This window comes from Stegodyphus dumicola, chromosome 10 (assembly GCF_044657685.1).
Source record: "Stegodyphus dumicola isolate Sdum_Otavi_A_Nest chromosome 10, ASM4465768v1".
Taxonomy (NCBI): Eukaryota; Metazoa; Arthropoda; class Arachnida; order Araneae; family Eresidae; genus Stegodyphus; species Stegodyphus dumicola.
In genome coordinates, this window is record NC_140777.1 from 122,439,718 (window position 1) to 122,464,151 (window position 24,434).

Consider the following 24,434-nt stretch of genomic DNA (forward strand, 5'->3'; position numbering starts at 1 on the left):
TTTCCTAAATTCAATTCTCACTTCTGATTAAAATTCACTTCATTTACATATTTTGGTGGAATTAAACGAAACCAAGAATCCAAGAAAGAATCAACATAGAAAAAAAACCTTACATAACTGCGAACAATTTTTCTTATAGAAGTGACCGGACAAACCTAGTTATGAACTGTTGCATACTTCGAACCTTCATCAGATCCGCCTACCCAAATCGCGAGGTAGCCACACTTTGGGTTTTGGCCATAACGTATGTATTAGGATAATTTATCACATGGCTTTTATTTTCGGAAGAACACATGTTGACGTTTTATATAAAGATAATATAATTTCCTTTCTTGAAGAAAGCCATCAGCACATCGAACTATAATTACGAAGCCATTTTATATACGAACAAATTTCACATAAAAAGCTCTTTAGAATTTTCATTAAAATGGGTTTGCAAGAAAACATTCATAAACTGTAATTTCAAGTGCATATTTCATAACTAAGAAGTAACAGATCCTTATACAACAGTGTCATTTAGCATTTTAAATCTACCATTTTTGTATTGTGTATGTATTGTATATATATTGTTACGTTTTTCTCTTTCTTCTGACACCAGTTGTTGCATTATTTTCTTCCTTCACGTTCGTACGGGTTTCGTAGATTTGGAGGGAATAACGACGACACTTGATGAAGTATCGAAACACACTTTATTTAGCTAATATTAATCAGGACAGCTCCAATAACATTTTTACAGTAGTCGAAAATCTACTATAAACACGCTGGAACAATCAGCTTCACACTGTCAGGCAATAACGGTGGAGACAGCTTCCTGCAAAGCACCCGACTCTGCTTTCCGGAGTACAGCTCCCGACTCTGCTTGGTCGTTCTTGGAACTCCACGTACTCTCGAGACTCTCCACGCTACAACTTGCGATGCACTCGACGACACACAGAGCACAGCTCTTGACTTCTTCGGTTCAGTCGTTCCCGGAGCTCAACACGCTCTCTCGACGATGCACTAATCGCGATGGACTACGAGACTCCTTCGGTGAACTCGACGACCTACTCGGCACTCGTTGCCCGGCTGTCAACTCGATCGACTCTGCAGGGATTGACCTCTCTAGACGAGACACACTCTCGATACCAACCGACTCTCCGCATACCAGCAGGGTTTATATAGCTTTTGACTGGCGTTCGAGAACTTTCTGGGCTAAACCGGTAAGAATTCTTTCCAGAAGTTTCTCCAACCGTTCATGGAATATCGTTAATTTTGTCGTCAAATGGGCGATTTCTCGCCAAATGTGGCAACACTGCATTCCCTTGCCGTTTTATGCCAACCCTAAAATTGCTTTGCGGGGAAGCCATCTTACCACGCCTGTACATTTCGTAACACTGCCCCCTCTCAATGACTTCACGTCCCGGACAGTACATCCCTTGGTCAGAAGCCTAATTCGATACACACAATTTTTTTTTAAACATACCGATACCATAAACAAAGAAACATTATTTACACTATATACTAGTTATATACACAAATTAAACACATAACAGTTTTAAATTATACAAATTAAAGTTCATAATGAATTTCAATCTCAGTCTTTTCATTAAGTCATACCCGGGTCAAATACTTTTCCACTGCAGTTCACATTTATGTTTTGCATATCACAGTCTGAAGATTCATTTCTTTCAGGCTTTTCATCCACAGGAAAATCCGAAACAGTTTGTTCATCACTCTGTAGTTTATTCGCATAGTGTGTACAGTTCTTCTCAGTAATTTTAGCAGTTGGTACATGCTTATTTACCTCTATTTCCTCAAAGTCAGTTCTGATGTTTGCACCAGGGTCATGAATAGAATCCGATCCTTTACAAGCAGAAGTGTCCAGGTTTAGAATCAAGTCCTTGTCTACAAAATCTGCACTATGAGACGCACACCCAGTTCACTTTTGACACCAAATTGTTACGTTTTTCGTTTCTTCTGACACCAGGTGTTACGTTATTTTCTTCGTTCACGTTCGTACGGAGATCGTAGATTTGGAGTGAATAACGACGACACTTGATGAAGTATCGAAACACACTTTATTTATCAATATTAATCAGGGCAGCTCCAAAACACTTTTACAGTCGTCGAAGATCTACTATAAACACGGTGGAACAATGAGCGACACAGCCTTCACACTGTTAGGCAATAACGGTGGAGACAAGCTTCCTGCAAAGCACCCGACTCTGATTGGTCGTTTTCGGAACTCCAGGTACTCCACGCTACAACTCGCGATGCACTCGACGACACACGAGCACAGCTCCCGACTTCTTCGGTTCAGTCGTTCCCGGAGCTCAACCAACACCTCCTAGAACTGAGTTAGTTCTGGGAGGTGTTGGCTCAACACGCTCTCTCGACGATGCACTAACCGGGATACACTACGAGACTCCTTCGGTGAACTCGACGACCCACTCGGCACTCGCTGCCCAGCTGTCAACTCGATCGACTCCGCAGGGATTGACTCGCTAGACGAGACACACTCTCGATGAGGAACACACACTCACTGACTGACTGCGGACCAGCAGGGTTTATATAGTTCTCGGCTTGTGTTCGGGAACATTCTGAAGTGAACCGGTAAAAATTCGTTCCAAAAGGTTCTCCAACCGTCCATGGTATATCGCCAATTTTGTCGCCAAATGGGCGATTTCTCGCCAAATGTGGCGACTTTGCCCTCCTTGCTTTTTTATGGCAACCCTAAAACTGCTTTGCGCGGAAGCCATCTCACCGCGCCTGTACATTTCGTAACAATATGTATTTCTACATGCCCATTTCCTGCATATGCATATTTTTTACTTACTGAACTCAGTAATTTAAATTTGGTGAAAGTAAGTATTTCAAGTTCTTAATGTATAATAAATTACAAATTTGTATGTTATCATAGGTTTTTTTTTTTAAAACATCGTTTGAATGATTGCAATTATTTGATAAATTGATTCAAACTAATTTGATGTGCAGATTTTAATTAATTTCCAATTTCAGTACCCTTCTTTTTTCACTGCTGGGATCTTTTCAAGAACGGGGCCAACTAGACAACAGGTTTGGTTTCTTCCTCATTTAAAATGTTAATAAGGCGAAACATTACTAAAGCAAATCATCGATTATTCAGTTTTCGATACGTTAAATTCCCGCATACATTAGATTTCCATCGGCAGAGAGGTAAAGTCGCTGATAACTGGTAGATCGGGTTGGCGTTCTAATCCAGAAGAACGAGGCTGGCTGCATGGGAACTTTCGTGGTTTTCCATATGTACAACATGTATACGAGCCAGTTTCCCTTAGAAAGTCTTCCACAATGGCATCCCTGCCCTTAGGCAGATAGCTCTCGAGGGCTTTGCCTTAATCAAATAAACCAAACCAAACCGAAACCAACCCGCACACAACGAGTTTTCATGGTCTTGGACATCACAGGTTTATGCCACAATGCGAATTAAAACATATTTAGACGCAAAAATATTTTTATACATTATTACATTGCGGTTCCATTAGCCATTTCCTTTTATTTCTTTCTACAGTTCAAAAATATTATTACTTTATAAATTAAGTAATCGAACAAAACAAAGGTGTCTAATTACGAAATGTCTCTCTTCCCAAACAGAGCGGGTACAATCCTAAATGGCCTTTTACACTGGGGTTTATGTGAGCTAACGGAGACATCTAACATAATCGACCCATCTCCAAAACCAGTTTTCCCTCATAGCTCAGCGACTAGAAAAATTTGAACTGCACGCATTGCGGAGCCAGTCGACACATGGAAATAACTCCGTTAGGTCAGATAAACCCCAGTGTGAATGGCTCTTTAATGTCTCAGAGGGTACTGGCACTGTATGGTGGCTCATGCACAAATACAGAACAGCTAGAAATGGCAAAAAAAAATTTCATTTGCTTTTCAAGGCCATTATTTGTTGGGTTTTCCTTATTTTGAATAACAAATTTATTTTAAGTTTGATACCTGTTCTAGACTTCTCAACTTCCCCTCACATTCTCTCGCCAGGATGTAAATTTAAAGTTAAGTGAAATGCTTATTTAAACGTGTGAATATCTCAGTTTATTCAGAGCGTGTTTCGCTAGCCAAGCACATGTTTCGTTGTTATTTCGCGGTCACGTTAGTAAACTTCTTGTCCTTATCAGATTAGTAGCACGCCGGTTAGCGATCTCGCACTATTTATTTTAGCTTTGACTTGTATTATATTCTACGTTTTACTTTCCACCGAAAGTTGACGGTGTTTATGTAACGCACGAAATCCGTACCTTTCTGTTAACTAGTTTGAATTAATAAAGGGTTATTTTTACTCTTCGTCTGATTCAGTAGTTTTCAAAGTAAGTTGATTTTGCTTTTTTGATGAAGCTTTTTTCTTGCATCAGAAAAATAAAAATACAGATTGGTTATAAAATAAATTTCCCTATTTCATATACAGACTTTGGAAGACATTGGAAGAAAAACAATAATAATAATTTCAAAGAAAAACAATAATAACGCCAAAAGTCACCAATAGGAGAGATTTTGGTGCTGTAGGAACCAACAACGGGTCAATAATTTCAATGAAAGCGCGGATAATAATCGTTTGTTAATCAGTAATAGTTTGGGGTCGCATGACCAAAATTTAAGCAAACCCCACTTATTTATTGGAAAGTGGAAAGTGCCAACACTCCAATTGAACCTGAAAATTGGGGTTTGGCTTAGCAAAACAACACATAAGTCTGTCTTATGTGTTGGTCTTAAGACTTGAATAGAAAAAACAAGAAGAGAGTTTTCAACGATGCAAAAATCTTTTTATTACAGGAAATAGATTGGTTTTGCGTAATTAATGCGATTTTTGCTGTTGTATACATATTGATAATTCGTCAAAACTTGGCTCATACTTCGTTAATTCGAGAGCAACACATGCAGCACCCAGGTTATCTGTCAGTCTGTTGTGTAGCATTTGATATAATTCAAAGCTGAAAACTGCTGTTCGCACGCATAAGATGATCCAAACAAAGTAAGAAAAACATCCTTAAGTGTTTTCATCGATTTAAACTTATTTGGAAGAAAATTCCACGCTGTAAAGGATTTCGTCTTCATAACTATCAATTGTGCGGTTCTGTGTGATCTCTTAACACTACATCTTCTCAAGTGTTGCGCGCAGATCAGATATTTTTTTTTTTCCACGTAGCGCTTTCTTGAAATTCCATTAGCTGTGTAGCGATGTTACTGGACAATATTTCTTGAAAAGCGCGCCTCGGATGAAGACAAACAACAGGTGGTGACGCGTCTCGAGGAGAGGAGAAAGCAGACAGGCGTCGAAGTTCACTGACTCTCTTGACTTGATGATCTGAGTTACGCGGTAAAACGCTGTTGTAAGTTTCGATTTAGAAATGCTGTAATGTTTTTCATGCGCGCTTAGTAACTTGTGTAACACTTGAATATGGATAAGCTGCATATTATTTTATAAGGTTTTATCAAGCATTCTAATATATATTTAGTGAAACCACAAAAGTTCCATTTCCAGATTTTCAAGATCTAACCATTATATGAAAGATCAAGTTCTTCAAATTTAGATTTATCTGGAGAAGTAAGAGAACACATGGTTGTTTCCATCTCTCGGAACTGTAGAAATCTGTCTTTAAAATTCTCCTTTGCAGCTGATACGATGCTCCAAAATTCCTTGTAGATTTCTTCATGACTTGAAGAATTGTGTGCAAACTGTGTGGAATTTTCTAGATGCATCTTTATATTTAGAAAATATTTCAGCTACCAAATCGCAAAATCTCTTTCAAATACATGCAGTTTTCTCCCAAATGTTTTTATATCGCAAAACATCCTTTCTGTCGTATTTCCCAAGCCTTGCAGTTGCTTGTTCAGTACACTGAAGTTCTGTGTAAAATCTGTAAAAACCATAACGTTATTAAGTCAGACCATATCACTGAGCTGTGGATAATCCTGCTGTCCTCATTCAAAAATAGTCAATTTCATCCAAGCAGCTTATAAATCTCTCTAAAAGCCGCCCTCTGCTCAACCATCGAACATTATTGTACCTAAGCAAAGTGCTATATTGTGCTTGAACCTTATCAAGATCAAGAAGTGTTTGAAACTGTCGACAATTAAGAGGTCGAGCCACAATGTAATTTACCATTTTGGTGACATCTTTGAGAACATCATCTAATATTTTGCAGCTGTCCCTGGCACAAATAGCTTCTTGGTGAATGAGACAATGAAAATGAATAACTCGATGTTTTGCTTCTTTAACAAAGAACGATATGAAAGCAGATGTTGTTCTGTGGCCTTGGCTACTAATGTTTAAAATTAATTTATGATTAGGAACAGCATAAATTATAAACACATAGCTAAATTTATTGCTTTTTATTTTCCAGCTATCTAAATGCGACGCTACTAGAATAGCAACGTTTTGAAACCAAAACTAAGCAATCATGAATCAGAACTAGTTGCCATTCAGCATAAAGAAATTTAAATATAAATATGAAGTACTTGTTGCCATTCAGCATAAAAGAAATATAAATATGAATATTAACAAAATATTAAAGTTAATTTTATAAAATAATTAAACACATGAACAAATATATGAAATAAAAATAATCATTTCTCATGCAATAACTGGGGCACTACACTACTCCCCCACCAGTAACTAAGTTACGTTACGAAGATGGAGAAATAGGTAGTAACTAGTATTGCAGTGTTAACCACTATCAGAAGAATTTAGAGTCAGTCCTGGAATCTAACAGGTAAACGTATAGTTCTGCCTGAGCGAGAATGTTTTTGATTCACATCTGAATTTGAATCCTGTCGCTGCAAGTTACTGTTGTCAGGTTGTGTCAACTGGGAATTTTCCTCAGCTAAAATATATGCTGGTTTCAAACAATCCAGGGATACATTAACATGTTTTCCTTTTATGCTAATAGTAAAATATTTGTCCTTGCGAAATGGCCCTTCATAAGGAGGTTCCAGAGGTTTTTCTTACCCGATCTATTCGCTGAAATACATGAGAGCAATTTTTTAAGTCTTTATGTACAAATATACGTTCAGATGAATTTTTACGAATTAGTCTACGTCCAGCAACTTCCATCTGTTTCTGGAATTTATTAGCAAAAGTCTTCGATGCTATCTGGATACTTGGTTCGCTGAAATACTCTCCAGGAAGTCTGAGACTCTGGCCATAAACTACTTGCGCAATAGAATGATTTGTATCTTCTTGAATAGCAGTACGCAAACCCAAAAGTACTGTTGGTAATGTGTTCATCCAAGATATGTTGTTGTGGGCTTTTAATGCTGTTTTTAATGTTCGATGAAGGCGCTCAACTTTGCCATTACAAGAGGGGTGGTAGGCAGTAGTGTGTTGTAAATTGATGCCACAGATTTTGGACAAAGCTCGTAGTGTATCACTTTTAAATTGGGATTCACGATCACTAATGAGTTTACTTGGGGTTCCGAAACGTGCAATCCAGTTGCTATAAAGGGCTCCTGCGACATTCTCAGCTGAAATATTTTCTAAAGGAATTGCTTCCATCCAATTCGAAAATCTATCTACGCAAGTAAGACAATAAATATTCTCTTTAGATGGTGAAAGTGGTCCCATGAGATCAATATGGATGGCAGAAAATCTTCCTGGTGGTACTTCAAACTCACTTAATTTTTTGGTATGCCGACTGATTTTAGCTTTTTGGCAAGGAATGCAGATTCTTGTCCACAGCTGTACATCTTTTTTATGTTAGGCCAAATGAATTTTGGTGTCATTAATTTCAGAGTCGATTTTATTCCGGGATGTGATAAACCATGAATTCGCTGAAAGACTTTTTTTTTTTTTTTTTCCTAGTCCAAAGGGATTTGAATCCCGAAGGACTATTAGTTTCGTTTTGGCATTTTGCGTCGGACTCATAAATGTCGGTTCACTTTTCAAACTGTTGCCACAAAATGTTAGAGTCCTGCATTATATTTGAAGAAATTAAATAATGAAAAATCTGCATAAATGTATGTATATTTCTCGTATTGTGATAAAACAAATGTACATAGAGTCATCGAATTTTGAATAACGTAATCCTCCAACGAATATGAGCATGTGGAAGACCAAATTTGAAATTTGAAATTTGTTTTATGATCGATTTCCTATTTTTTAAAACTTTGACGAAATTTTGATTAACAAACTCAAGGATTTCAAAGCGAGCAATGGCAACGTTGTGCAGAAAAAACATTTTTATCTCCAGCGCGTGAGTCTCTGTATCGGAAGTTCTAAAGATATGCTCGTTTTAAAACTATTTTGCGATATTGCTGTTGCACTGGATCTTATGGTTTAAGTGCGAGGAACATGATATTTAATAAAGAAAGGTAACACACAAAATGTTAAAAAACGCCCCTTTGGACGTAATTTAAAATCTGAAACATTTCAGATTTTTTTTTTTTTTTTTTACCTGAGGAATATACTGCCGAATATGTTTAGTTGATGTATCACACCACAAATATTTCCCCGAAGGTAGAGAACATTGCTTTAAATTCAGGGAAGTAGTGGTTTGCAAACTCTTCAGTTCTTCATCTTGAGTCTGTTCATCAGCTATTATATCATAATCTATCGATGAAATTCCATTAACTCTAGATAATGTATCCGCCACAATATTATTCTCACCTTTTACATATTTGATATCAGTCGAAAACTGGGAGATGTATTGAAGTTGGCGAGGTTGTCTAGGTGCTGCTTTGTCAAGTTTTTGACGAAAGGCGAATATTAAGGGCTTGTGATCTGTATAAATTGTAAATACTCTTCCTCCTAGATAATGCTTAAAATGTCTAACTGAAAGATATATGCTTAATAGTTCTCTATCACAAGTGCTATATTTTTGCTGAGTATCATTTAATTTTTTAGAAAAAAATGCTATTGGTTTCCACGAGGAGTTTTCATATTGTTGCAACACTGAGCCAATCGCCGTATCTGAAGCATCTCTAAATAACGCCAGAGGTAGTTCAGAATTGGGAAAAGACAACTGTGCCGTGTTCACCAGGTCATTCTTGCACTTTTCAAACTGTTTTTCAGCTTCAGTCCATTCGATTTTACGTTTGTCCCTCTTTTTAGCTCCCTTAAGATACGCATGTAACAATGCTTGATTCTTCGCTGCATCCTTTATGTAACGACGATAAAAGTTAAGTATTCCAAGAAAAGTTCTAAGTTCATGAATTGCATCTGGTCGTTTGTAGTTAGTAATAGCTTGAACTCTTTCTGGCAAAGGACGGGAACGCTTAGGTGTAATTAGGTAGCCTAGAAACTGGATTTGTGGAACAGCAAATACAGATTTTGAAACATTAATTCTTAACCCAAATGTATGTAATCTTTCGAAAACTAATTTAATGTGATTTTCGTGTTCTTCATGGGTACTGGATGCAATGAAGCTCATTACATTAAATTCGTATAAACCGAAAGGAGTGATGATAGCCGTTTTACATTTGTCTTCTTCTGCAATGGGAATATGAAAATAAGCTTTTAATGAATCAAATTTAGAAAAAATATTTGTACGTCTTAAAATATGATGAAAATCTTCAATGCGAGGAACTGGGTATCGATCAGTATCGTCTGCGCATTCAATCATCGGTAGTCCACGCAAGGACGATATGAACCATCCTTTTTCGTAACAAGGTGCAAGGGGCTTGACCACTGGGAATTTGATGGGCGAATTATTCCATTGTCAAGCATAAATTTAAATTCCTCTTTAGCTATAGCTAAGCATTTTGAATCGACTTGCCGTGCCTTTGAATAAATGGGTTGACCATCAGTCGTAATAAAATGTGTAACACCATGTTTAATGTGTGTAGGAAAAAGGTTATGTTTAGAAATTTCGGGATATTTCGACAGTAAATCGAAAATTTTTATGGATTTATTTAATGTGGTTACTGAGTAATCAGTGGAAATAGCAGCGACATCACACGGGACACAAAGCTGTGTACGCCATCAATTAATTTTTCTTATTTACATTGATAAGAAATTTATATTTGTGAAGAATCAGCTCCTAAAACACCTTTTGTGACATCAGTAATTATGAATGGAAACTGAAACTCACGACGTAATCCCAAATCAAGAGTTCGCTTTTTTATTCCATAAGTGAAAATATCTGTGCCATTAGCTGTATACAGTTTGTATTCAGTTTTACATTTATTCTGTGAAGTAGCAGGAATTATGCTTACGTCAGCTCCGCTATCAATAAGAAAGTGAATTTGATTTTCGGTCACGAACGAATAAACGAAATTTGCGACAATCCTTCATATTTTCTGCAGAAGCGTTTGGCGCTGAACCTACTGCAGATTCGAGTTTTCCTGGTTTTGGGAATCGTTGTTTACCCAAGCACACGGAGGCCGGCATTTCATTGGAATACATTTTGCTCTAAATCGAAAATGATAGAAACAAAATTTGCCAGTAGGGTCATATCGTGTACGAGATCAGCTTCGAGATTGTGAACGTGAAATACGTAAATCCGAGTCCCTACGTCTTGAGCGAATGGTTACTTGATCAATTTTTTGTTCAAGAGAGGTAATTCTTTGCAACAAATCATTTGCGATAACGGAAGGAGCATTAGCACTAAATACTTCTGGTTTCCGATTCATATCACTAATTTTATCTGCCATAGACGCTAACTTGGTTACATCTTCATCACTAACTAATAATATATTTTTTATTGAGTCAGATAGCTTCACCAGCCATAAAATTTTGATTAGATTTTCAGACACATCTGTAGTAGCAACTGATCTCAACTTCTGCAGCAAAAGTTGGCTTGGTTTCATGTCTCCAAGTTCGATACCAGTAATCAAACGTTTAATCCGTACATTTTCACTTTCTTTAAATAAATGTAGCAACCTAATTTTAGCATCCGAATATTTTGTGGCACTATCGTTCGTTACAATGTCCCAAATATTTTCGACGAACTTAGGCTCAAGCTGTGAAACTAAATAATTAAATTTCGTTTCTTCTGAAACGATATTACTAATTTTGAACTGAGCTTCAACTTGAAAAAACCATATTTCCGGTTTATCAGTCCAAAAAGGAGGTATTTTTACACTCACCTTATGAAGCTCCGCTGACTGCATCGTATCTTTCATAGTAGTTTCAGAAGTTTCATTTGTTAACATTTCGAAAATTAATCAGGGTCAACACGATATGGCCTTGGCTACTGTAAAGATCGTGACTTATAAAGATCATGACTTGTAAAGATCGTGATTTGTAAAGATCATGACTTGTGAAGATCGTGACTTAAAGAGAACGTGAAATATAAATAATAGGACAAGAACTTGCATTTTACTGTGTGGCAACAAGAAGAGGATTCGGAAGATTTTTATATATTTTGTTTAGAGAGTTTAAGATTTTAATATTTTAATAGTTGTAAGAGTTTTAACTGTAGCAGTTAAGAGTTTAAAAATTTTAATAGTTAAGAGCTGCTGCATTTATTTTTTTGTTCTGTTCTAAAATTCAAATAAAAGTATTTTGTTCAATCTGAAAATTTAGCTTTGTTCTTCCTACAAGGTTCAATATCCGTTATATTGAAATACGGAAAGGATTTTTACTGCTACTAATGTTTAAAATTAATTTATGATTAGGAACAGCATGAATTATAAACACATAGCTAAGTTTACTGCTTTTTATTTTCCAGCTATCGAAATGCAACGCTACTAGTAGAATAGCAACGTTTTGAAACCAAAACTAAGCAACCATGAATCAGAACTAGTTGCCATTCAGCATAAAGAAATTTAAATATAAATATGAACTACTTGTTGCCATTCAGCATAAAAGAAATATAAATATGAATATTAGCAAAATATTAAAGTTAATTTTATAAAATAATTAAACACATGAACAAATATATGAAATAGAAAATAATTATTTCTCATGCAATAACTGGGCCACTACAGTTCCCAACATATAAGGCGCACCATCACTAGTAATTGAAACTACTTTTCTGGTCTTATGACTTTTTGGCTTGAGCGCATGTGAATAATCTTGGTCTCCCTACTAAGTTTTGTGTTTTGCTACATTATCAAATTGCATGTTTTTACATTATATTTGTACATTTCGATTAAGATATTAAATTAGAATTATGCATAAATTACCTCAAAATGCTTAGATCTGAAAACTGGAATCTATTTAATAATGAAAGTATTAAAACCTACCTGCAGTCTGCAATAAATCTGAATTCGCTTATCAAACATTAGCTTCTTCAACTTTGTCGTATTCTTTGCCATATAACAAGTAATATGATTAGTGCAAACCATTGAAACGTCATAAATTTTGTCAACAAATATGTATATCATTTCTATGGCGATATATGAAAATCTTATATCTAGGCTTAGGCCCTATGCCAGTGGCATTATGTGATTAGTAAGTCAGTAAACGTTCAAGAACAGACTAAAACACTTATTTAAATTACATAGTATCATTTTATTCTGATTATTGATTAAGGAAGTAATATTTTAGTTGCATCCTGGCTGATGAGGCTCTGCACGCCGACTGTGGCACGCGTGCCATAAGTTCGCCATCACTGGTCTAGATGCTTTAACAGCCCGCTTTATGTTCTCTTTCAAAAAATTCTGTAACAACAACAGTATTCACAGCATACTTAAGATACCCCCACAGCCAAAAGCCACAGGAGGGATGTATGAGGAACGAGGCAGCTATTCTGTAGGAAAACATTTGCTGATAACTCTCTCACTATCGAAATGCTAGAATAAACTGTTCAGTACTTAACGAAATATATGTGGCCGTGTTCAGTCCAGATGAATAACCTTCGATATCCGTTCAAGCAAGAAACTTTAACGCGAAAATCAGGCACTTATCATGATCTGTCATTCTCAATTCTTGCACACTACTGCTTTTTTATCAACAGAAATGCAGCATCTTTCGTAAGATTTTCCTGGTAGTAGTAGCATAAGGCAAGATATTGCACAAATGCTTGGGTCACTGCTAGTCCTTGTGTCGCTGAACACTGTAGTGGCAACTTCTGATAATGCATTTCGTCCTTTGCCCATACTAACTCCTAGAGATCCACTTTCTTGAAATTTTTTAATCGTATTCTTAGCGCTACAACAGACATTAGAGTTTATATACACTATGAAGACTTCTAAATCTCCGCAGCATTGGACTTTCTAAAACGGTTTTAAAAGTAAATCATGCTCAAGTAAGGTAAGATGCATATTAAACACAAATAGACAGTCAGTTAAAAAATACTGAACCTTTACTTCTTAGCTGTGTTCTGTTTAAAAGGAATGAATGGTGCTGTTGTCATGTACACACTTGAATTTAAAATACGAGTACATAGATTGTGCACACTTCCTGGTGCGTACGTGACAGCAGCTCTAAAATCTCTTCTATCGGCGACTTTCGGCCCTTTTTTGTTTTTTTCGAAATTCATATATCTATGCTTTCTACAATTTGTGTGTTAAACTTGGTTTAATGCCGTTCATTAGTTTAGCTTATTAGGCATTCAAACACGGAAAATAATTTTATAATCGTCCTATAATTTATACACATTTCTGGGTTAGTAGAGGAAACTGAGAACAGTAGTTTTGCTTTCAGGGTTTTCCATTTTTTTCATTGCTGCTAACTGTTTTTTTTTTTTTTTAAATTTTTAACAGGAGTGTTGGTAAATCTTTCCCTCACAGAATATATTTGAATCACTAATAAGTAAATAATAAATAAAAAATTAGTCTTTTAACCAAGAGATTGTATATCCTCATGTGAATGGATATTTGATTCTTTCACTGAAGATGATTTTCCTGGTCAAACATTTTAAAATATGCGTATTTAATTACATAATTGTTATACTTTAACAAATAGTATTTAAAATCATCAATGATTAATGTAATTTTTCTTTTTTAGCTATGTATGTGTAGAAAATAAATTTTAAATATCCTTTTTACTTAAAACTTTGTGCGTGGAATTTTTCATAAAATTATAACAATATATTTATTAATAAGACTAGCCTAAAGTTATAGCTTTAAATTTAAAATATTACTTTATTTTTTAAATTAAAATGTCAGAAGCATACAATTGCTCTGCTTAAAATGGTAAGTGAAACTTTAAAAAAAGATATCGGTAATAATTAGCAAATACTTTCATTACAATTTTTTTATAAAATTTCTGACATAATGTGTCATTTCTTTCACAAAATAAGAAGAAACACTTATTTTATAACATATCATTTCGTTGACGTATTATACAAAATATAATTTAGTTATTTTAGATGCACAAATGGATAGCTTTCCTCTTTTCTGAGAATCTAAGGATTAAAATCATTTACTCGTACATTCAAACATTCCATTAAAATTTCATCAGTTATATTTTATATCCATCGCATTGACTAAATCTATATTATTATGCAAGTTTCATTTAATGTAATTTTTTCTGCTTAATAAAACTACATTTCTCTTCAATATACGAGCTACTCTTTCGCCCTTTATACGAGCAATTAAGGTTTTAATACATAGAAACTTTTTCGGGATACCCGATTCTTAAAAATATGTATCCCCAAATCGTCATATCCTAGTTTAAAATTATTTATTATAATCTGTCTATTTATCTTCAGCTTTTTTAAAATATGGCATGTAGGTAAAATTATGATCCTCGAAGAAGAGTATCGTTACTCAAAATTCCATCATATGAAATAAAAGTCTTGTATTTTTATAGTCTAGTTTCCTTTATTAATTTAGAATTTGAAGTTCTAGTATTTCTTTGCAGGTGAAAGAAGGTTTTACTAAATGTGTTTTGTATGGTGAGGGCTGGGAAGGCAAACTACCACAGCCTTGCGACCGATATCTATCTAAACCAAATAAAAGGATGAAGCTAACTATTACAGGACCAGGTCTGTGGCATATTATTTTACAATTATTTGTTTTTGCTTTCTTTCTGTCGCTTTGAATGCGTTACCATTCTATCTGTGTAAGTCGTTTGCTATAATGAAGCTTCATTTTCAAATTTACGAACAGCACTATTTATATAGTATTTCACAAAGGCGATTATTTTTCACTCGAATTTTCACATTTCTATATCCTAGAATGAACCTTAATAAAAGAAAAACTTAATTTTTCCAAAATGTAGATGTTTATTTCTTTTACTTTGGATCTACAAACAGTTTTCTGATATGTCTAGAAGTTTAACTCATTGTTCTTCAGACCATTCCAGGCTGACAAGCAAGTTATCTCTGTAGTCCGAATTTAAGGTAACAAAGTCCTACGAAGGCTAAAATAACCCTTTTATAGAACTGTTGAAGTTAACAGGAGGCACTGTTTGTCCTAGACACAAAACTAGGCTACTTGAGGGTATTTAAAATAATATAAAATTGAAATTTTGACTTCGAGTAAGGTAGTCTGAGACTGCACACAAAATAGGTAACGTAAAAGCGCGTATATAGACGTCGGTTAGCAAAATGGCAGAAGCCGGAATGTAATTTGGCAGAGCTAGCGATAGTAAATAACTACAATGAGAGGCTGCCAGAAGCTCTAAAAGCATTCAAATCCATGGCTTAAATACACAAACAATCAATTTGCGTTCTGGTGAGGACTGTGGAAAGAAGAAATTAAAGTAAATGTTCAAATCATGATAACTGGTTAATTAACATAAAATCGTACAGCTAGACTATAAATGAGATAATGATTGTGTCTTTAATATCTGGGCTTGCACAAATAGCAATTATTTTCGTTGTTTCATATTTACACGATAGAAAGGAATAGCGTAGTAAAAAATAACTTTTAAAAATTCTAATTTATAAACTATAAAATGCTGTTGTCGAAAATATTGCAATTAAAGCTTCATAAAGTTATAGAAAATTAGAAATTGTAGAATATAAAGATCATAACACTAAGCTTGCAGCTTAATCCTTATTTTCAAATTATAATTGAAATTTTAACGATTTTAAGCTAAGTAGTAACGATAGGCTCATTAGCTTTTAATCCTCCAGATATTAAAAATACAAACTACAGAATCCTACATTTAAACTGATCTTTTCTGAAAGATAGAGCCAAATAGTATTAAAAAAATGTTATGATATAATTTCGTAAATTAAGAGCATATAGCGGTACGTGCAATTATTTCATAAAAAAAGACTTGATTATTCATAAAAAAAGACTTGATTATTATGATTGTATATGTCTTTCATTTGATAGCCTGCGCATGAGACTAAGATGTATTATAATTTCTTTAAGATCTAGTCTTATAATAGCAATGAAAGAAAATATTAATTTCTTTCATTAATTTTGTGAAAATATTGAGTTCTGTATAATGTCTCACTGAAATAAAGATATTTTTAATGCACAATTTTTTTAAAATATAAGTAAAATACAATAAACGAAAGCATAGTGTAGCGTTATAGTTGTTCAAATGAAACTAAAAATTCCCAACCTTTCCTTGCATTGCGTCCTTCTAAAAGAATAGTTTTCTTCATCAACAATTTACATTTTTTTTTAAGAATATGAACAAAAGTAGAAAATAAAGTGGTTATTAGATTCCTATTTTGTTCTTTTTATTCTATTATCCCTGTTTTTAATTTTGTAAATATAAACAATTTTCCAGAAACAAAATCACCGATTCTTAATTGTACGAAAGTTCGATGTACTTAATGTAACATTTGCATTTGGTGATTGCTGCAATTTTTATTAATATTTGGTATAAATTTGCTTAATTCTTGAATTATCTCTTTAAAATTATTCTGTTTCTCTTTTCTTGTCTATAGTAAATTACTGACTTAACTAACTAATAACTTCTTTATTAGGTAGGAAGAAAGAATAGACAATAGTGTTGTTTGCTAACAACTTTTGTTTTTTAAGATATTGTTTGGTTGACTTTTAAATTGCAAAACTTTGCATCTCCAATTGTTTCGAACAAAACTTGTGCTTGAACATCCTCCTTAAATGTGATCATTACTTCTTGCATCTTAATTGTAAGATCAGAAATATCGTTCTTCAGTCGTTCTATGAGCTTTGTTGCAAAATTCAAATTTTTAGTGTTTTGAAAACGAACATTAAAATCTTCCTTCAAATTTTACAAGTGGTTTGTACGTAACAATGTAACTTCTTTGCGTTCTTCGTACTCTTTTTTAGATTGTATTTTATTGTGTTCCTGTTACTTTTTATATTGCAGTTTTCGCATAAAAGATTTATGTATTAAAAAAAGTATTATTGATTTTAAAATGTACTAAATAATTATTCGGTATTTTTCCCTGATATGATTTTATATGATTTCTTCCTTACTACATGATATAATTTTATATAAAAAATAAAAAATTAATCATGAAATTTCAATATTAATAACTTTTTCGTAATCAGCGAAATCTCCATTAAACCTTATTCAGCTATCGACCAAGGGACTTATAACGGCCCTGGTTGGGAACACTTGAAATAAAATATAAGGCATGTACCGTGCAAAGGACAATGAATGGTAATTTGCTTGATATGTATCACTTTAAAGTGTGAACTGAGGGCAATAGGGCACTGATACAACTTCCTTTCTACACTGTCTGGCCAAAAGTATCCTGACACCCTTTAACGAATTAGATCTGGCAGGTGATGAAATTTGATGCCTTACCAAGAGCTATAAAAGTGCTGGTAGTTATTTCTTAGTTCATATTTATGCGTTTGTGAAACAATGAGTAAGTCAAATGAGCTTAGTGTATATAGGCAGTGTAGTGGGATGCAACTTTTGCAGGAAATCAGTTTGTGAAAACTCGGACATTCTACAGGAGTCAAAATCCTCTGTGAGTGATGCAACTGTGAAGTGGAAATGTCGAGGTAGCGCAAAAAAATGGAGTGCAGGCAGAAAAAATTAGTGAACGCAGCCGTAGAACTCTGAAAATGCTAGTGAAAAAAATTCGCAAATGGTCGTTGGTTAAAATTACTCATCAGTTACAAAGTTCATCACGCGTTAATGCTAGCAGCAGGACTGTTCGTCAAGAGTTAAAAAGCCTAGGACTCCATGGTCGTGCAGCCTTTTACAAGCCGAAAATCACTCCCCAGATTGCGAAGCATCAATTGCAGTTGTGCTAAGTTCACAGTCATTGGACTGTGAACATGTAGAAAAATGTTCTTTGGAGTGATCAATCTCGCTTTACAATCTGGTAATCGATGGACACGTCTGAATTTGGCAGTTTCTTAAGTGATTGCATTGCCCTGACTATAAAATTTAGTGGTGGCAGCATCGGAGTGTAGTGGTAAAGGTAAAAGTATGGGGGACACCAGCGATGTACCATAGGTCAACTGGTAATGCCTTCCCATACTAACTCTTTAAAAAAAGGTGAAAATTGCAAGTTTTATAGGAATTTACATAGACTGAAGCTTTCCAAAAGGTCTAGAGGTTGCCTATTATGGTACATCGTGCAATTCCACAGTACGCCCCGCATCCAGTATTTATTAAAAATAATGATGTTGGACATAAGTAGATTACAAAATAATTGGAATAAAATTTGAGATTCACAAGATAAATTGAACATCTGATTTGGTGCAACGAAAATAGGAGATAAACATAATTAATAAACAGATAAACATAATGAGATAATTATAATTAGTACTGGCAACACAATGTAAAATGAATTGTGATAATAATGCTAAAGAGGTAGGTGTCCATGGGTTATTTCAGATATATTGGTTTATTGCAGTTTATGAAGTTCACGAGCGGAGCTATTTTGTCCATAATCACAGCATGTAAAAGTTCACTAAGTTTAAGCAGTATGTGGACTTACACTTGACAGAGATCTAGGCCATAGGAAGAGAGTCGTTGCATAATTTTCTGAAACTTTGGATACTGATGTTTATCTTTAATTAAAAACATTTGGAATGCCAGGAGATCAGTTCTTGGGCATTTTATGTGAATATCCTCAGTTAAGGGGCATGAGGAAGTGTAATGATCAGGAGTTCCTGTTCCCCACATATACAGATATCAGAATCTGCCAAATTTCTTGCGTAGAAATATGTCGGGAAAGGTCCATGTCCTATTATAAAGTAATTTAGTGAAGGATTCGAGTACAGAGATGCGGAGCTTACGTTGGGTATCAAGTTATATGTGCGTCTTCTCTGTGGAGCATTGTTCCACAAATCTTGCAAGATCTTGAAGCAAGTTGTTTTAGTTGGTACTTGAAATTTGAGAGAGGTCACGGAATGATGATTTCAGTACCATCTTGATTAATAGCTGCTTCTTTGGCTAGTTCATCTGCCTGATCACTACCCAAATGGCCACTATGTTCTTTGACCCATGAAATTTGAATTTTGTAGTTTGAAATTTTGCCAAGAAGAGAATTTATGTCAGATATCAAAGGAGAGGAAGATAAGGGATTCTTAATAGCTAGAATAGCTGCTTGGGAGTCAGATTTTATGCTAAATTCGTTGAGATTTTTGAGAATGGCTATTTCAATCGCTGCTTTTATAGCTAACAGTTCCGCTTGGAAAACACTATTATTATTATGGAGATGGCTTTTTCATTTGATGATATTTGAGGGGGTAATTTGAAAAAATACTGCGGAACCAACTTTTCCTTCAATTTTTGATCCATCAGTATAAGCATTTTGAGATGAACTTGAATTTTCTTCAGACGTGGGGAATATTATTTTGCTGAAGCGAAGCGCTGGATGGATAAGATTGGGGTTAATTTTCTTTTCATAGTTGGATGGCCAAAAGGTTTGGTTTTGAATTCTGCGGCTTGGTTAAGTTGAAGGACTTTCATATAGGCGCTTTCCATTTCTGCACTGATTGATAAGGGAAGAGAACCAGCTAAAGTATCGAGTGCTATATTTGAAGTTGTGCGATACGCCCGAGTAATCCAAAGAGTAAAAGGCCTTTGAATTGAATTTAAACATTTGATCTTTCTCACTGTCATTGGTTGTGCCCAAATTCCATCTCCGTAATTTACCATTTTTGAGATGACTGTTTTTAGAAGAATACGTGTTATATGAGGATTTAAAGCCCAGTTATATCCATGCATACGTCGTAGGCAGTTAGCTATTGATGTTGTACGAAGTTTAATATTTTGTAGATGAGGAATCCAGGAGAATTTCTTGTCGATTGTTAAACCGAAATACTTGATTTTATTCACAGATTTGACCTTTTGATTATCAATTTTTAGAGCTAAAGCTTTAGTTATATTTTGCCTTGGTTTATGGATCACTAAGACTTGGGACTTACATTGTGAAATTTGTAGTTTTTGAATTTTGCAAATTTCGTTAAATAACTGGAGTGTTTCGTTGCAATTTTTCTGTAAAATGTCTCTGGTACGGCCACTTGTAATAAACGCTACATCATCTGCAAAAGCTACAATTTTTGAGTGATCTGGCCATGGATAGGCAATGATGTTGTTGAAACTGATATTCTAGAGATCTGCCCTCATGCAAGACCCCTGAGGACCATCCTCTGACTTGATTACGCACAATTTTAGTGTTGTTGTAAAGAATCATACTTTTCCTGTTTCTGAAGTAATCTTGAATAATTAGAAATAAATTTTGAGGGCACTTAAAGGAACGCAGCGCTTGTAAAACTGCTGGCCATCATAAAGAATCAAAAGCTGATTTTAAGTCGAGACATATTATTGCAGAATGAAGTTGGTTGGTTTTATTGTTTCTGACTTGTTCAAAAGCTGAATTAATTGCATGACTTGTTGAAACTAGGCTTCGAAATCCAAACTGGTTATTGCTTATTAAGTTTTTGCTGTAAACATGAAATTTTAGGCGACCAATACGACATCTTTCCAAAACTTTTCCCAGGGCTGGGAAAAGATTTATCGGACGATAAGATTTAGGTTCATCGGAGCTTTTATTCTTCTTATTGAAGAGTATTATATTACCAGTTTTCAGACAATCAGAAAGGTAGAGAGCTCTATACGTCGATTGCAAAAACTACAGATTATGTCAGGATGGGCTTGATTGATTAATTTTATAATGTGGTTATCGATGCCATCTGGGCCTGGTGTTTCTAAAGCTAGGTTTTTAATTATTTGCTTTATTTCTTGTTTTGAGAAAGGAATATCGTTGTCTGTTTGTGGGATGTCATTGCAGTTACGGATTCTGGTTTGAGTAGGAGAATCTTCAGCTGGATCATCTTTTAGAAAGACAGAGTCAAGAATCTCATTTAAGGTTGAGAGAGTGGTATCCTGAAGCAAATTTGAGGAAAGTTGGATTTGTGACGGTTTAAATATTTTACTACTGGCGATCTTGTATAAGGTGCCATAAATTTCTTTATTGTTTGAGCAATATTTGTGCCAACTTTTTAATTTAGATTCGAGAATCATCTTTTTGTAGTTTGCATTTTCTTTTTTGAATTTGAGCCAGGCTTGGTGTCTTAATTCATCGTCAGTAATCGATTTCATTTTCTGTTTCAATGCTCTCGCCTTATGCTTTTGGGCGCGTAACTGTTTAGTCCACCAATTTTCATGAAAGTAAGGTTTTGCAGATCGTATTGGAAAGGTATTTTCACAGATTTCTTGGATTTTTGTTATAAAATCTTCTGTAGCTTTACTTAGATCTTCTTTTGTTGCACTTAGTTAGAAGGAAGAAGTCATTGGAAGTGCGGATTGTTGAATTTGCTTAATAAAGTTCTTTTTCTTTTTAGTAATTTTAAAACGTTTCATTAAAACTGATTCTGAGTTCTCTGATTTCAAAAGTAATATATTTATGATCTGAGTGAGAATTGTCTTCTTCAATTTTGCGATTTGAAATCGAATTAATTAGGTGATGGGAAGTAACTACGAGATCTGGCCACCCTCTCCTATACATTGTTTCGAAAGAAGGTAAATCCGAGGCTTGGTTATGAATGACAAGATTATGTGAATTGAGGAATTTCTCAAGGTACCTTCCTCTTGGACTTGTGGAGTTGTAGCCCCAAAGCTGGTTGTTTGAATTGAAGTCTCCACAAATTATGTGTGAACTTCCGAAGAAAGACGAGTTGGATTCTAAATCTTGAAGCAAAGGAGAAATATCCTCGGAGGGAGATGCATAAATACTTGAAATAAGTAGTTGAGAGTTTGAACTATTAAGGCAGATTGTAACTAGGGCTCTTTTGGCTGTAATTAATTGGGTGCCAGCTATGATTAAAACTGTTGATAGCTGCTCTGGGATGTTGATTAGGGGACTGAGGAGAATATTGAAAGACATTTCAAGACGTTGGAATGCTACTTACTTTCTCTTCGATACAATAGGGTTCTTGGATTAAAACAAAGTCTTTATGGTTATGAGTTAAGAATTATGCTAGATGGTCAGAAGCCGTTTTTGCTCTTTGCAAGTTGATTTGGAGAAAACGAATTGAAGAGAATGGTATTGAGTTTTTTAGCAAGGTTGGGGGTAGGTTATTTTGTACATCATTGTCCATGTTATAATATTGAGTTGAAGCTTTGTTCTTTAAATTGCGCTCTTGCATGTTAATTGCAACTGAAGAATTTTTAGTTATGGATGATGGCAGCATGTGAGGTTGTGGCTTTGTCCGGGTATAACAATTTGTTGAGCTGGTCCTGTAAGTCTGGCATGTTCTTTCATGAGCACCGTGATCAGTAGGCAATGAAGAACCAGTATCTTGGTTACTGCTCACACAATTTACACAGAGTTTTACATTTGAAGTACACTCTCTATGGGAATGTTGTTCTGCGCAAATGGAACAGCAGGGAGGATTTTCACAGCTACGACTATTATGTCCAAGACCCTGACAATGAAGGCAACGAGAAAGTGAAATGTAGGAACGGAAGGAACACGAGTTGAATCCAATGAAGGACCTTGACGAAGTAAAATAATCACTAGAATCTGAAGAAATTTCTACAATCCAATTATTTGTATTTTCAGATTGGTGAACTGGAGAACACGAAATATCAAGATTATTATTTGATGTAATTTTCAGAAAAGCCGATTTGATATCTTCAGCAGCCGCTGAAGAGGGTACATTAAACACTATGAGTTTGGTACTTTTGGGTTTTGAAGTACGAACAGTTACGGAGGCTTGTAGTTGTGAATTTTTAACGATTGAGTGGTGTAAGCGTTCTAAGTCTGCTTTCTTTTCGACACCAATTAAAAGCTCTTTAGACTTAGAAGTACGAATATCATTGATATGAATACCCAGTTTTTGTGGATTAAGTGTCGAACTTAGTTGGTGTCTGATATCTTCAGGTGTTCTCTCTGAATCTTTAGGTTTCAGGAGTAGAATATGATCTCTGATTTGACTTTTTGGAGCCTGTTTCAAAGGAATGTTTTTGGCGGTAGAAACGGCGTAGGAATTTAGGGTTTGTTCTAGAAACTTTGTTTCGAATAATTTTTTAACTTCGTGTTGTAGCTGCAAATGTTCCTTCACTTCAGAACTAACTGTAGTATTTGAATGTTGAAGAGACACTTGATCTCTCAGTTCCGAAATTGTACCTTCGTGCTTCGCTGGAGTAAGTTCTTGGTCTGCCACTATTTGACGAAGAGCTGTTAAATGGCAGAAATATCTTTATGTTCTATTAAGTTTTATGTTCTATTAAGTAATCCCCAGATATTAAGTTTTCTATTTTTGCCAATGTTTAGAAGATACATAATTTTATCAGTAATTCGTAGAATATCATTCAATATGGAGAAATCAGCATTTTCAGGATTGCTAGTTAAGGAATGTGAGATGTTTAATAATGATGGTGAGGAAGACCTATCTTTAGAAGCCATCGATAGGAGTTTACAATTTCATAGCGCACACAAAACAAAAATGACAATAAATCAGAAACTATTCATAAGCAGAGCAGAAAATTACTAGCACATGAAGTTAACAAAAAAAATAATAAATAAGTAAATAATAGTGAATAATTACTTATTAGAATAAATGTTATTACTCACATAAAGTCTGACAAAAATAATTCTAAATCCAGGTGTTATGCAGTTCCAAAGTTTCTTAGGAAAAACAATATATATATAAAGAAAGAAAAACAAAATAAATAAAAATAAAGAATTATCTGTTGGCAAATACTATATTATGTCAAATCTTAACTAAAGGTTAATTAATTTAATAACTGTGAGTTGTCAGACGTACATTATATTAAGTCGTTTAGAGGAGTTCTAAACCTTATTCAGACAAGTATCTGTGCAAGTGAGTATTAAGTAATCAGTATTATACTTAGCCCTTTCGCGACGAGTTTTTCTTTTACAACAGAACAATTTTGGTAACATAAACTATGAGTAGGGCACTCTAGAATGCTAAAAATTAAGATGTTATATTTTTAGAAAAATTTTGAGCACTGATTTAGGACCGGGACATATATGTCCCATCAGTCCTGACCGCTGGGACATATGTGTCCCAGTAGTCTTCAATGACTAATTTTGTAAAGAAAACCAATGATTTTTTAAACATAAAAATTTAATTACGAATGGTATGGTTTGAAACAATCAATGCACAATTCGACATTACACATCGTGCACATTATTTTAGTGCGAGATTCCTTCTTTTGTTGCGCACATTTACTGCACCGCCGTCGTGTTTTT

General features: G+C 34.7%; 1 protein-coding gene across 4 annotated transcripts in view; it reads left to right on the forward strand.

The window, feature by feature from the left end:
• LOC118204271 (saccharopine dehydrogenase-like oxidoreductase) overlaps positions 1 to 24,434 on the forward strand; it is a 117,046-nt gene that overhangs the window by 73,667 nt on the left and 18,945 nt on the right. For 3 of the 4 annotated variants that reach the window (XM_085825470.1, XM_085825472.1, XM_085825473.1), the window contains 2 exons: positions 2,998 to 3,054; positions 14,714 to 14,837. In XM_085825470.1, the coding sequence (XP_085681596.1) occupies positions 2,998 to 3,054; positions 14,714 to 14,837 (181 nt within the window). The remainder of the gene's footprint in view (positions 1 to 2,997; positions 3,055 to 14,713; positions 14,838 to 24,434) is intronic. The other variant, XM_085825471.1, reaches the window with a different exon arrangement.